General features: G+C 40.3%; 1 protein-coding gene across 2 annotated transcripts in view; it reads left to right on the top strand.

The window, feature by feature from the left end:
- LOC126248196 (protein TAPT1 homolog) overlaps positions 1-12,176 on the top strand; it is a 137,931-nt gene extending 125,755 nt beyond the window's left edge. For both annotated transcript variants that reach the window (XM_049948996.1, XM_049949005.1), the window contains exons 9-10: positions 10,509-10,795; positions 11,268-12,176. In XM_049948996.1, coding sequence (XP_049804953.1) covers positions 10,509-10,795; positions 11,268-11,736 — 756 coding nt within the window. In that variant the 3' untranslated portion in view covers positions 11,737-12,176. The remainder of the gene's footprint in view (positions 1-10,508; positions 10,796-11,267) is intronic.
- The last annotated feature ends 920 nt before the right edge of the window (positions 12,177-13,096 follow it).

A 13,096-nucleotide genomic window follows, 5' to 3' on the forward strand; every position in this document is an offset into this window, starting at 1 on the left:
AGGGGAGTGGCGGGTTCAGCGGCGTTCGCGGCGCACGAGGTGGAGGGTAAATGTGGAGGCTGGCCCTGTGGCATCGCCCGCTCTGCCTGTGAGTGGACATGTGGCTGCTCCTTCAGCAAGGTCCGAGCAGGCACACGGGGGGAGGGGTTTATTAGTTATTGGGAGCTCCAACGTTAGGCGGGTGATGGAGCCCCTTAGAGAAATAGCGGAAAGGTCGGGGAAGAAGGCCAGTGTTCACTCTGTCTGCTTGCCGGGGGGTCTCATCCGAGATGTGGAGGAGGCCCTACCAGCGGCGATAGAGAGCACTGGGTGCACCCGACTGCAAATTGTTGCTCATGTCGGCACCAATGACTCCTGCCGTCTGGGTTCAGAGGTCATCCTCAGTTCGTACAGGCGGTTGGGGGAATTGGTGAAGGTGGAAAGCCTCGCTCGCGGGGTGGAATCAGAGCTAACTGTTTGTAGTATCGTTACCAGAACCGATCGCGGTCCTCTGGTTTGGAGCCGAGTGGAAGGCTTAAACCAGAGGCTCAGACGATTCTGCAGAGATCTGGGGTGCAAATTTCTCGACCTCCGCTATTGGGTGGAGAAATGTAGGGTCCCCCTGAATAGGTCAGGCGTGCACTACACGCCGGAAGCGGCTACAAGGGTAGCGGAGTACATGTGGAGTGTACATGGGGGTTTTTTAGGTTAGAGAATTCCCTCCCTAGGCACGACAAGACACCTCCTGAGACGCGGCAAGGTAGGAGTAGGCAAAATGAACAGGGAATAACAATATTAATGTGCTAATAGTAAACTGCAGGAACGTCTATAGAAAGGTCCCAGAACTGCTCTCATTAATAAACGGTCACAATGCCCATATAGTACTAGGGACAGAAAGTTGGCTGAAACCAGACGTAAACAGTAATGAAATCCTAAACTCAGATTGGAATGTATACCGCAGAGACAGGCTGGAAAGTGAAGGGGGAGGCGTGTTTATAGCGATAAGAAGTGCAATAGTATCGAAGGAAATTGACGGAGATCTGAAATGTGAAATGATTTGGGTGAAGGTCACGGTTAAAGCAGGCTCAGACATGTTATTTGGATGTCTCTATAGGCCCCCGGGCTCAGCAGCTGTTGTGGCTGAGCACCTGAAGGATAATTTGGAAAATATTTCGAGTAGATTCCCCCACCATGTTATAGTTCTGGGTGAAGATTTTAATTTGCCGGATATAGACTGGGAGACTCAAACGTTCATAATGGGTGGCAGGGACAAAGAATCCAGTGAAATTTTTTTAAGTGCTTTATCTGAAAACTACCTTGAGCAGTTAAACAGTGAACCGACTCGTGGCGATAACATATTAGACCTTCTGGTGACAAACAGACCCGAACTATTTGAAACAGTTAACGCAGAACAGGGAATCAGCGATCATAAAGCGGTTATGGCATCGATGATTTCAGCCGTAAATAGAAATATTAAAAAAGGTAGGAAGATTTTTCTGTTTAGCAAAAGTGACAAAAAGCAGATTACAGAGTACCTGGCGGCTCAACTGAAAAGTTTTGTCTCAAGTACAGATAGTGTTGAGGATCAGTGGACAAAGTTCAAAACCATCGTACAATATGCGTTAGATGAGTATGTGCCAAGCAAGATCGTAAGAGATGGAAAAGATCCGCCGTGGTACAACAACCGAGTTAGAAAACTGCTGCGGAAGCAAAGGGAACTTCACAGCAAACATAAACATAGCCAAAGCCTTGCAGACGAACAAAAATTATGCAAAGCGAAATGTAGTGTGAGGAGGGCTATGCGAGAGGTGTTCAATGAATTCGAAAGTAAGTTCTATGTACTGACTTGGCAGAAAATCCTAAGAAATTTTGGTCTTATGTCAAAGCGGTAGGTGGATCAAAACAAAATGTCCAGACACTCTGTGACCAAAATGGTACTGAAACAGAGGATGACAGACTAAAGGCCGAAATACTAAATGTCTTTTTCCAAAGCTGTTTCACAGAGGAAGACTGCACTGTAGTTCCTTCTCTAGATTGTCGCACAGATGACAAAATGGTAGATATCGAAATAGACGACAGAGGGATAGAGAAACAATTAAAATCGATCAAAAGAGGAAAGGCTGCTGGACCTGATGGGATACCAGTTCGATTTTACACAGAGTACGCGAAGGAACTTGCCCCCCTTCTTGCAGCGGTGTACCGTAGGTCTCTAGAAGAGCGTAGCGTTCCAAAGGATTGGAAAAGGGCACAGGTCATCCCTGTTTTCAAGAAGGGACGTTGAACAGATGTGCAGAACTATAGACCTATATCTCTAACGTTGATCAGTTGTAGAATTTTGGAACACGTATTATGTTCGAGTATAATGACTTTTCTGGAGACTAGAAATCTACTCTGTAGGAATCAGCATGGGTTTCGAAAAAGACGGTCGCGTGAAACCCAGCTCGCGCTATTCGTCCACGAGACTCAGAGGGCCATAGACACGGGTTCACAGGTAGATGCCGTGTTTCTTGACTTCCGCAAGGCGTTCGATACAGTTCCCCACAGTCGTTTAATGAACAAAGTAAGAGCATATGGACTATCAGACCAATTGTGTGATTGGATTGAGGAGTTCCTAGATAACAGAACGCAGCATGTCATTCTCAATGGAGAGAAGTCTTCCGAAGTAAGAGTGATTTCAGGTGTGCCGCAGCGGAGTGTCATAGGACCGTTGCTATTCACAATATACATAAATGACCTGGTGGATGACATCGGAAGTTCACTGAGGCTTTTTGCAGATGATGCTGTGGTGTATCGAGAGGTTGTAACAGTGGAAAATTGTACTGAAATGCAGGAGGATCTACAGCGAATTGACGCATGGTGCAGGGAATGGCAATTGAATCTCAATGTAGACAAGTGTAGTGTGCTGCGAATACATAGAAAGATAGATCCCTTATCATTTAGCTACAAAATAGCAGATCAGCAACTGGAAGCAGTTAAATCCATAAATTATCTGGGAGTACGCATTAGGAGTGATTTAAAATGGAATGATCATATAAAGTTGATCGTCGGTAAAGCAGATGCCAGACTGAGACTCATTAGAAGAATCCTAAGGAAATGCAATCCGAAAACAAAGGAAGTAGGTTACAGTATGCTTGTTCGCCCACTGCTTGAATACTGCTCAGCAGTGTGGGATCCGTACCAGATAGGGTTGATAGAAGAGATAGAGAAGGTCCAACGGAGAGCAGCGCGCTTCGTTACAGGATTATTTAGTAATCGCGAAAGTGTTACGGAGATGATAGATAAACTCCAGTGGAAGACTCTGCAGGAGAGACGCTCAGTAGCTCGGTACGGGCTTTTGTTAAAGTTTCGAGAACATACCTTCAGCGAAGAGTCAAACAGTATATTGCTCCCTCCTACGTATATCTCGCGAAGAGACCATGAGGATAAAATCAGAGACATTAGAGCCCACACAGAAGCATACCGACAATCCTTCTTTCCACGAACAATACGAGACTGGAATAGAAGGGAGAACCGATAGAGGTACTCAGGGTACCCTCCGCCACACACCGTCAGGTGGCTTGCGGAGTATGGATGTAGATGTAGATGAAATTGAAGTGTCTTGAGGGTTACATTGAGAATGTGTTGTGCAATGTATGCCTTCATTTCAGCTGTGTTGACAATTGGAACACTGAACATGCCATCTTTCAGATAACCCCACAGCCAGAAGTCACAGAGATTAAGTTCAAGTGTTCTGAATGGTCAGGCTGTTGAGAAATGAAAGCTGATAATTCTACCATTTCCAAAATGCCTCTGCAGCAGGGGCTTCACTGGCAGTACAATGTGCAGAGGAGTGCCATCTTGCATAAAATTGATGCTACCCACACGTCCACACTGTTGAAGGGTTGGAATGACATTGGTGCATACATGACTCTCATATTGTTTACCAGTGATGGTACAGGTAACAGGACTTCTCCTCAAAAATATATGACCCTACAATAAACAATGCCGTCAGTCTGCACCACAGAGTCACCTTTTCAGAATGAAATGGTATCAGTTGATGTGTCTATGGATTTTCCATTGACAATATTCTGCAATTCACATATTGACCTATCCTTGTAGATATGGTTCATCAGTCCAGAGAAGGTTCCTTGGCCATTCATTGTCCCAGCTGAGCATGAAATTACAGAGCGACCATTTGTTTTGCTGGCAGGTCAGCAGGAAGTAACTCCTGAAAATCGGTGATTTTCTGTGGATAACAATGCAGATTGTTCACAGGATTTTATGCACCGTGCTCACAGGCATGTCCAGGGTTCGGGCAGTTCTCTGTCCACTGCATGTGTGCACATCACCACTTGACTGCTACTGCAGTGCTATGGCCACATCTTCGGCAGACTTTGGATCAACTACTTTCCTCCCTCTGCCACATTGAACTCTAAAAGAAACTGTGTGTTTGATTTGTGTAATAATTTTCTCCAGACCCTTAGCAGACGTCAGACCGATGCCTTTTTTCGTACCCTTGAGTGTCCGGAACTTCTGCAGGGCTATTGGTGCATAGTCAACATTCTTGTAAAAGAGCTTTGCTAACAGTGCATGATCCTTCATGGAGACAGTCATATTGAGTGTGTTGGACGCAAGCTAAGGAACAGCTGTGTGCTGTGCATCTGTTGATATTTATATTCTAACGCTTACAGCATCATCTACTGCTCAAATTTTTGCTAATTTATTTTGTTTCATAATGTTTCCTCTTGCATCAATAATATGCAGTTCAAATTTGATGTCATTCTGATCAGTGGTTCTCTTTCTACAGTACGTTGAAATGACACACTATATATACCTCAGCTGCACCTACTTTTATTGGTAAATCCAGATTGTTTTTAGGTTTTCTTCATGGTTAAATTAACTAGAGATGGAAAGGCAGACAATTACTTATGTTCAAGCAACAACTAACAGTAATGTGGATAGAACCACTTTAAACAGAATACAGCACTAATAACTTTCAGAACAGTTAACTCCCTCTTCAGGAAGGAAGGAAGGATTTGAGGGGTGGCAGAATTGAAGGGTGGGAGGAGCACATTCAGACCTTAAAATAAGAGGAGGGCGGGACAAGATGAAGGAAAAGATAGATAAGTGACCACCTCTCCCTTATTTTTATGCAAAACATAGAGAGAGAGAGAGAGAGAGAGAGAGAGAGAGAGAGAGAGAGATAGAAAGAGGATGAGGGGGGGGGGGGGGGGGTAAAAGAGTCAATAATTAAATAAGTTGAAATTTAAACTAATAAAAAATAGGAAATACATGACAGTCTTAAGTCCAAGAGGGTGGTAGGCTCAGAAGATTTGTAGAAACAAGAAGCCATATCTGAAGTTTGGGGGAACTATTGCTCAGAGGGATAATCCAAATGGTCTGTTTGATATAACAGGTCATTAGGTCTCCTTGGTCTACAGTGGAGTGTGCTCAGCAACTGGTTACTGGTTGTCCCACAGGTGAACATGCACATTTATACATTCTGCCAGTCAGCCTGTATAGGTAGCTGTGTAGTGAATACAGTTCAGTGGGTAAACAGTGTTATTGATTTAAATGTTCCCTTGTCTTTGATGTTGTACAATTATCCATTTGTGGGCCCAGAATAAATGATTGTGGGAGGATGTTTGGGGCCGATATTATGTGTAAGCAGTTGCGTTAAGAAGATATTGGGGTATGGACAATTATGTGGGAATGTTATGAGTTTGAGATTTGCGTATGTTAAGAAGGTGATAGAGAACAGCGAGGGAGGATATAAGAAAGAGATAACATCATTTCAGGGCTATATCTGAAAAGGAGTAATCTTTCGTGTGTTCAAGACCTAGTTTGTACTAACTGGCTAGTGAGTGGCTTCTAATTTTGTCGGAAGTGAGAGCTATATTGGTTATTGGAACAAAAGGACAACTTGCCTGGGAGTTTAGTTTGTGATCAGAGTCAGTGGGATAGTTGCAGAAGACAAAAGCCAGAGAGATATTATTGGTACATATGTTTAGGGATTTGATGTTATAACAGATACGTGTATCATGGATATACTGTAGGAAAGGAAGCAGATGTGGAGTGAAGTTTGGATCCAAGACTTAGTGAGGTGGAGGTCAACATCCAAATAGATAGCTTTGTGTTTTGAAAAGGGTCAGGAGTTGTTCTTCACCTTGAGTCCAGACCACAAAGATGATGAATCTTTATCAAGCTAGGGAGCTCAGTTTCAGGATGAGGAGAGCCTTTTTCATTTGGTCGCTTGAGAAGGTTGCAGTAGGGCTGGGCCATCCTGCTTGAAAGAGGTAGCATTCAAGGGTTTAATGCCCATGCATGTGGGGAATGTTGGCGTAGAGTAGGTTGAAAAGGGAGGTTTCGGATGGGAGGGGATTAGGAATGGCTTTGAGACATTCTTGGAAGTAGTTGATGTATTTTGTGTAGTATGGGAAGCCCTCTGTGATAGCTAGAAAGTGACATTCTACCAGTATGGAAATGAATTTATTTAGGACTTTGAAGCCTACTGCAGCAGAATTGCCAGGATGGTCCTCTTTGCATAACACTGCATTTGAAATAGAAGTGAATTTGTCAGGAGGTGTATGGATTTTTCTGGGGGCATTTGTGAGAGGCATTGGGCTTTTAAGATATTGTACAGTTGTCTTAATGGAAGGAATGTGGTCATGATGAACAAGTAAATATGCTAAGTTATGATTTTTGAAATGAGAGCTTTGGTGATCTTTGAAGTGCATATGCCACATACTTCCTGCAATCAAATATCACTATAGTGGAGCATTTATCTGCAGAGTAATAGTGTCCTACCATCAGATCACAGATAGCAAGGACTGGAGCAAGGAAATAGCAATGGAAACATTGTTAATCTTCATATCACAAGGCTGGATTCAACAGTGTGCAGACAGAAGCAGTTTTGATGATATGGCAGCGGATGTTTTATAATGGTTTCTGTTAAACCTCATATCATAAGACTGGATTCAGTAATATGCAGACAGTAACAATGTAGATAATGTGGCAGACAATGATTAAACTAATGGCTAATTTAAAAAGTCAGATAATGAAGAAATTAGCCTGATAAACAACAAAATGGTAAAATAATTCCATTATGGAGATGAAAATTACTGCATATTAACTTCAGTTCACAAAGTATAACTAATACCAAGGAGCAGACTTGTAATTCATAACAAATTGCACTGATCTGTATTGGCAAAACATACATATCTGGATGGTTTTCTCATCCTCATCTGGGCACTGGCTTTTTGTGGTGGTTATAACTGCAGTGTTAGTGCATTGCATTGCATACATCAGTAACTGCCAACTAAGAAAGTACTGCCATGTTATGATTACACTCAATCTTGTAGTTTAGTTTTACCATTGTCTTCTGCTTTGGAGACTAAAACTTAAGACCAAAAGTAACTTTTGCATGTTGTTTCACTACCAGGTAACATGGCTTGATAAAACTTGGACTGTACATAGAAATAACTGATACAAATATAGTATAGGAGGAAACTTGAACAAATATGCAATGAGACAAACAGAAATCACATTTTTTATTTAAAGACAATAATTACACTGAAGTTACCATGATCCATGATGGTCCCTGGACATTTGCAAAATGAGGGACATGGTTTGTTATAAAGTGTGTGACCTCCACAGGCAGCAGTGCATGCTCTGCAATGTGTTCCCCTGCTGGCCACAAGGTTGGTAAGGAGTGCTTGTGGTAGTGTGTTCCATTGCTCCACCAGTGCAGCTGACGACTGCTGGGTGGTCATTGGTGCATGTAGATATGCCGGAATATGTCTCCCCAGTGCTTCACACATGGGCTAGATGGGATTTAAGTCAGGTGAACAGGCAGACCAGTCAATTTGCTTAATACCCTCTCATTCCAAGAGCTCCTTCACCTGTGCTGTTCTGTATGGTTGTCCACAGTCATCCCTGAAAATGAAGTTGGCACTAAATGCATCCCTGAAAAGATGCACATGGAGAAGGAGTACAGTGTCACAATAACATTGACAGGTGTTTGTACCGTGTTCAAAGATTTGAAGGTGAGTACACCCATGGAACATTATGCCTCTCCACACCATAATGCTTTAGCAAAACAAACCTGACACTGCTTGTCTTGAGGCCTCTTGCTGGCAATCTTCAGTGCATAGATGAAATGAAGCTGCAAAAATCTTAGTGGCTATTGGGAGGTTTTCACTCAATAATGTACACAACTCAACAATTTTAGTTTCAATTAACACTTTTATTAACCTTTAGCAAGCTTTGTTAAATCAATGGCCAGTTTATCGGATATAAAACAAATAATTAGCATATACATCAGGATAGCCCCTACAGTACCTAACAGCCACAATGGAAAAGTTGAATATTCAGTTGTGGCACCTAAAAACAGTTCACATTTACATAATATTTCCAGCTTGTACTCTGCACTGCCCTTGTAATTTATTAGAATACCATACACCCCAGCACTTTAACTAAATCAGTCCGTAATGCACATCACAGATTCCAATAATACCTCACCTTGCTGACAATGACATTCCGCACTTACATTAACCACAACTCAGTCTATTTAGAATAGCCAGTAATTTAGTTTACAGAGGTCACTCAAAACTTATTAAACATTAGAGTTCTTGAGTTTCTCGGTGATTGGTGCACAAACGTTTGTGTGCAGAACAACATATCTGTGATGTGAGTTAACATTGAGAGTGCGCTGAAACACAGGTCTTACTTGTGAGTTTGCAAACCACATAACTATATTGGGTGATGTTTGATTACTTACAGATGGGCATAAGAACAAACTGTTATTTTGCAAATTATGTTATACATTGAAAATTGACTAGATTGCATTTTACTGTTTTTGATGAACTGCAAGAACTAAGGTGATTTTGGCCTATAGAAATGTCTGACTGGTCAGAAATTTAGAAAAATACATTGTCACTACTATCCTTGTGCAATGCACATCCCCTTGTTTACATGTATGAGTGATTTAACTATACTAAATTACATGAAACTATTGATTAGTGAGTCAGTTACTCAATGCTGTATGTCATCTTGTTCTGAAAAATTAAGGCAACAGAAGTACATAGTCAAGTATGAATGTAACAGTGTTTATGACAAAATCTGCAATTGAAAATGGTAGTGGCTCTAAGCTTCAAGTTTAATTAGTGCAGAAAGTAATTAATTCTAGGTAATTTAAAATACTTCACTGAAGAGTCGCAATGCTTAATTTTTGACTGGTGTTGTAAGTCACTTTCCTCAAATATGTTTATTAACTCATAAGGTTTCTGCTTGTAGCGAACTATATCAGCTAACTGTATTTTCTAATTATGAGTGCCCTAATGAAAATTAACCACCAAGTAGAATAAAAAAAAATGAAAATAAGAATATGAAAAATAAATTTAAATGAAATACAGTGTAAATAAGAACTTAAATTTTGAGGGAAGTTTTTCGTGCCAGCAAATAAAAATATTGAGAATGAGATTAAAAAAAGCAAAAATATTTGGTTACTTGTGGGGGGGAATTGGGAAGAATCAAGCATGCTATATCACAACCAGCACCTCCAAACCAATCATGTCTGACAATGCTGCATACACCCTTATGTGACAAGAGGTGAGTACACGTAATGCAACCAAGAACGTTGCCGAATGTGATTGTTTTGGTGGTCCAGGTGTTACGGTGTAGGGAGGCTTAGTATTGTGTGTGTGTACTGACCTCCAGTTCTTTGAATACAGTATACTCACCGGTCCACATTGTTGTGAAATTGTACTCTTTCCCCATGTGTGTCTTTTCAGGGTTGCTTAAATCCCATTGAGGACATTGGCGTGTGTTGGGGAGATGTATTGCCGTATGATCACGTGCACCAACCACTGTCTTGTCTTTGAATAGAAGTGCCATTTCTGTTTGTCTCATTGCATATTTCATTCAGTCAGCTTCTGTACTATACTATATCAGTCCTTTCTACGTGTTGTCCAAGTTTTATCGAGCTCTTGTTACTTGGCAGTGACACATCATATGAAAGTCATTTTCATCCTTAAGTTTTTCGCACATGTGTATCTTGGATTCAAATTGCCTCCTGCTTTTATTGAAGGTATGGATGCAGTATTGTTGATCTATTACCACACCATATTACGTGTTACTTTCTTATAAGAGTTTCTGTGAGATAATGGAGGCCAGCTATCACCTTCGTTTTGAACAATTGTGTGTTCTTGGGATGTGAAACTGCATAGTTTCCTGTACAATGAAAAATCTTCAATGGCATTGGAAAATATATACATACAATTGAAATGCAGATTCCTGGAATTTTACACAACCTAAAATAACTGTGTTAGTAAAGTGTATGAATCATGTATGTCTCAGCATGAAAGCGTTTCCTATAAAAAAATAACGTTTAAAACATTTAATTTCCTGTCTTTTTCACGTATTACATTGTTGGTACATTGCTTTTGAGAAACCATATCATAACTATTAATACAATGTTGTACAACTGATTATTTAAAAAGTGTTATTCATTTGTAAAACAACTTATCCTATAGTATGTTTATTTTGTACAGGCTTTTTCGGATCCATCTGATCTTGTGGCCCGAAGAATGGGTTTTATACCCCTGCCTCTTGGAGTTGTGATGATGCGAGTGCTTGGTCATGCATTGCACATCGAAGGACCTGCAGCATTCATACTTCTACTGCTTTCATATTTGTGTCTTGCTTCTTTTCGCATTCTCAACAGTGTTATAATGCTTGGGAAAGCATGTGGATTAATAAAGCAATATCAGCAAGAGAAAGTTGGGACCCCTGCAGTTTCATCAACTGTAAGTCGAGCAACAAGTCCTATAAATGGCAGGTGAGGAAATCAATTTAAAAAACTGTATTTTAAAATTTATATTAGTACAAGTACTATTGTTCAGTGATACAGTATCAGCATTTAATAAAGGCAATGGTGTCAGCTCAACCAACATTGAATCATGATACTCATACAAAATGGTTATTAGTGATGATTGCAACACAACAGTTCTTTGACAGATGTTAGAGACGCATACAAAGAATTATGAATGTTTAATTCTTGTTTTAAATCGTGCAATAGAAGGCATTTATTGACTTATATCTTCTGTGATAATTTTTATCTTTTATCAGTGAATACAGCATTAACTTTAGAGAACATTGTATGGACTTCCATCTTCATCATTAGGACAGTTTCTACATAAGCCACTTATAAACATTATACGTATTCTTCAGTACATAATGTTGGACACATCTGGCATTCTTTAACAATATTAAAAAGTATTTCTAAGCACTAAAAATTTATTTTGTTACAGACCAAATGTAGCGCGCCAGTTGTTACCAGATGGTGGCATATCAGCAAGCCCAGCACACCATACTTTGCAGAGATCAGTGACTGTTGATGCAAGTTCTTTAAAACAGGGTTTTGGAGCTATTGAGGTAGAAAAAAAAGAACCTCCACTCCAAGCGCCTTCTGACCGCAGCCTGGGTCCAGCAGCAATATTTTCTAACAGTGCTGTGAGCATTGATAGTGTCTGCCTGAATGAGGAATTGTTGCGACATGAACGAAGTCCAGAGACTGGTCTTGCAAGCATTGTTGAACATGAAGTTCTAACTAGAAGTGTTCCAAATATCCAAGCTAATCTAAATGTTGATGGTGCTAGTGATTCATTGGTGCAGGATGAATCTGCCACACAGAAGAGTGATGAATTTTCCAAAAAGAGAGCAGAATCAGAACCTTCCATACCGTCTGTGATTGATGCAGAAAGGGCGAGTGTTTCATAACTTTAATGTTTCTTTTTGCTTCCTACACTCTAATTTTAAAGTGACATTTTCTGCTGACATGGTGGGAACTGTAAAGAAAACAGTTTTTTGACTTCCCATGCATTTTGTGACTTAAAAATGTTAAATTTTGTTTTGCAATGTAATGTGTAGCTCTGCAAAAGTCATGCCATAGGGCGCTTTGTGCTGATGACTACAAGTGGACTAAAATGTTATTTTTGATTCTGCATGAAAGATTTGTCACTCTACATTCAAAGAACAGCTACAAAGAATATGTGAAAAAAAATTGTTGCTTTTCATTCACAGCTCTGCTGCAAAAACTTGACAATAGTGATGATATATTCTTCTTTTATTTGTCGGTATTGCATCATGGATTATTGTACATGACTAAGTCTGTATATTCGTACTTTTTATTTGAAATAAATTTTATTTTTTTAGTAGAACTTCATTCAAGGAGAACACTGCAGACAGCTGGACACAACTATCAAGAGTTTATCTGCCTCTTCTAGCGTAACTCTCCACATACCAGTGTCCTGACTAACGTGTGCATATTTGTGGCACAGACAGCAACCAGGGGCCATTAAAATTAGGAGTTTGTTACATTTTCTGTGGCTAATCTGCATTGGGCACCTGAAAGAGCTTTCCAGAAACAGTGGAGTGTAATGGTGGTCTCCATTGTGTAATAGCAGCACACTGTATGTGGTTTCTCCAAGACGAAATTGTAAGTGCTGGAACATGTGCTCGAATGCTGCAGGATGTAGATTGAAAATGACAGGACAGTTGACAGCAGTTGTCCAGAATTAACTCCATAGTACCTGTGTATCTTAGTAAATTGGTAGGTATGAAAGGATTGGTTTGGTCTTATGTAAGGGTCATTGCAAGTGAATGGTGTATGCAGATAGAGGTTGAGAGTAAGGTTAATATTTTGTTTTATGGGGGGATGTTGTCAGTGTTCACAATAGGAATGCAAGGTGTTGTCTTGATGTCGGATTTTAATTGTTCAGAAAAACACAGCAGACATCCAAGGTATTTTGTGAAGATGAAATTAAGTTTAACTTTAATATTACGGCATTACAAAAACTCAGAAGTGTATCAAGAAATTGTTTGAAAATATCAGTATCAACAGCCTCCGGTGGATACTGTGTAACTGTTAAATACAGTCTTTGTGTGAGTAGCAATTGAGTGATTTCTGGTGTGTAAAATGTATGGGTGATTAAATGGAGGTAAAAGTGTTGGAGGATTATCCACCAAACTTAACTCACTTTAAAATTTAACCATAACATTGAAAGAAGAGCAGTCAGAGTGTTAAAAATGAGTATTTTCAGTTCGTTAATACAACTTGCTGTTGTTGCACCAAGCAAAA

The sequence above is a fragment of the Schistocerca nitens genome, chromosome 1 (assembly GCF_023898315.1).
Source record: "Schistocerca nitens isolate TAMUIC-IGC-003100 chromosome 1, iqSchNite1.1, whole genome shotgun sequence".
In the NCBI taxonomy this organism is placed as follows: domain Eukaryota; kingdom Metazoa; phylum Arthropoda; class Insecta; order Orthoptera; family Acrididae; genus Schistocerca; species Schistocerca nitens.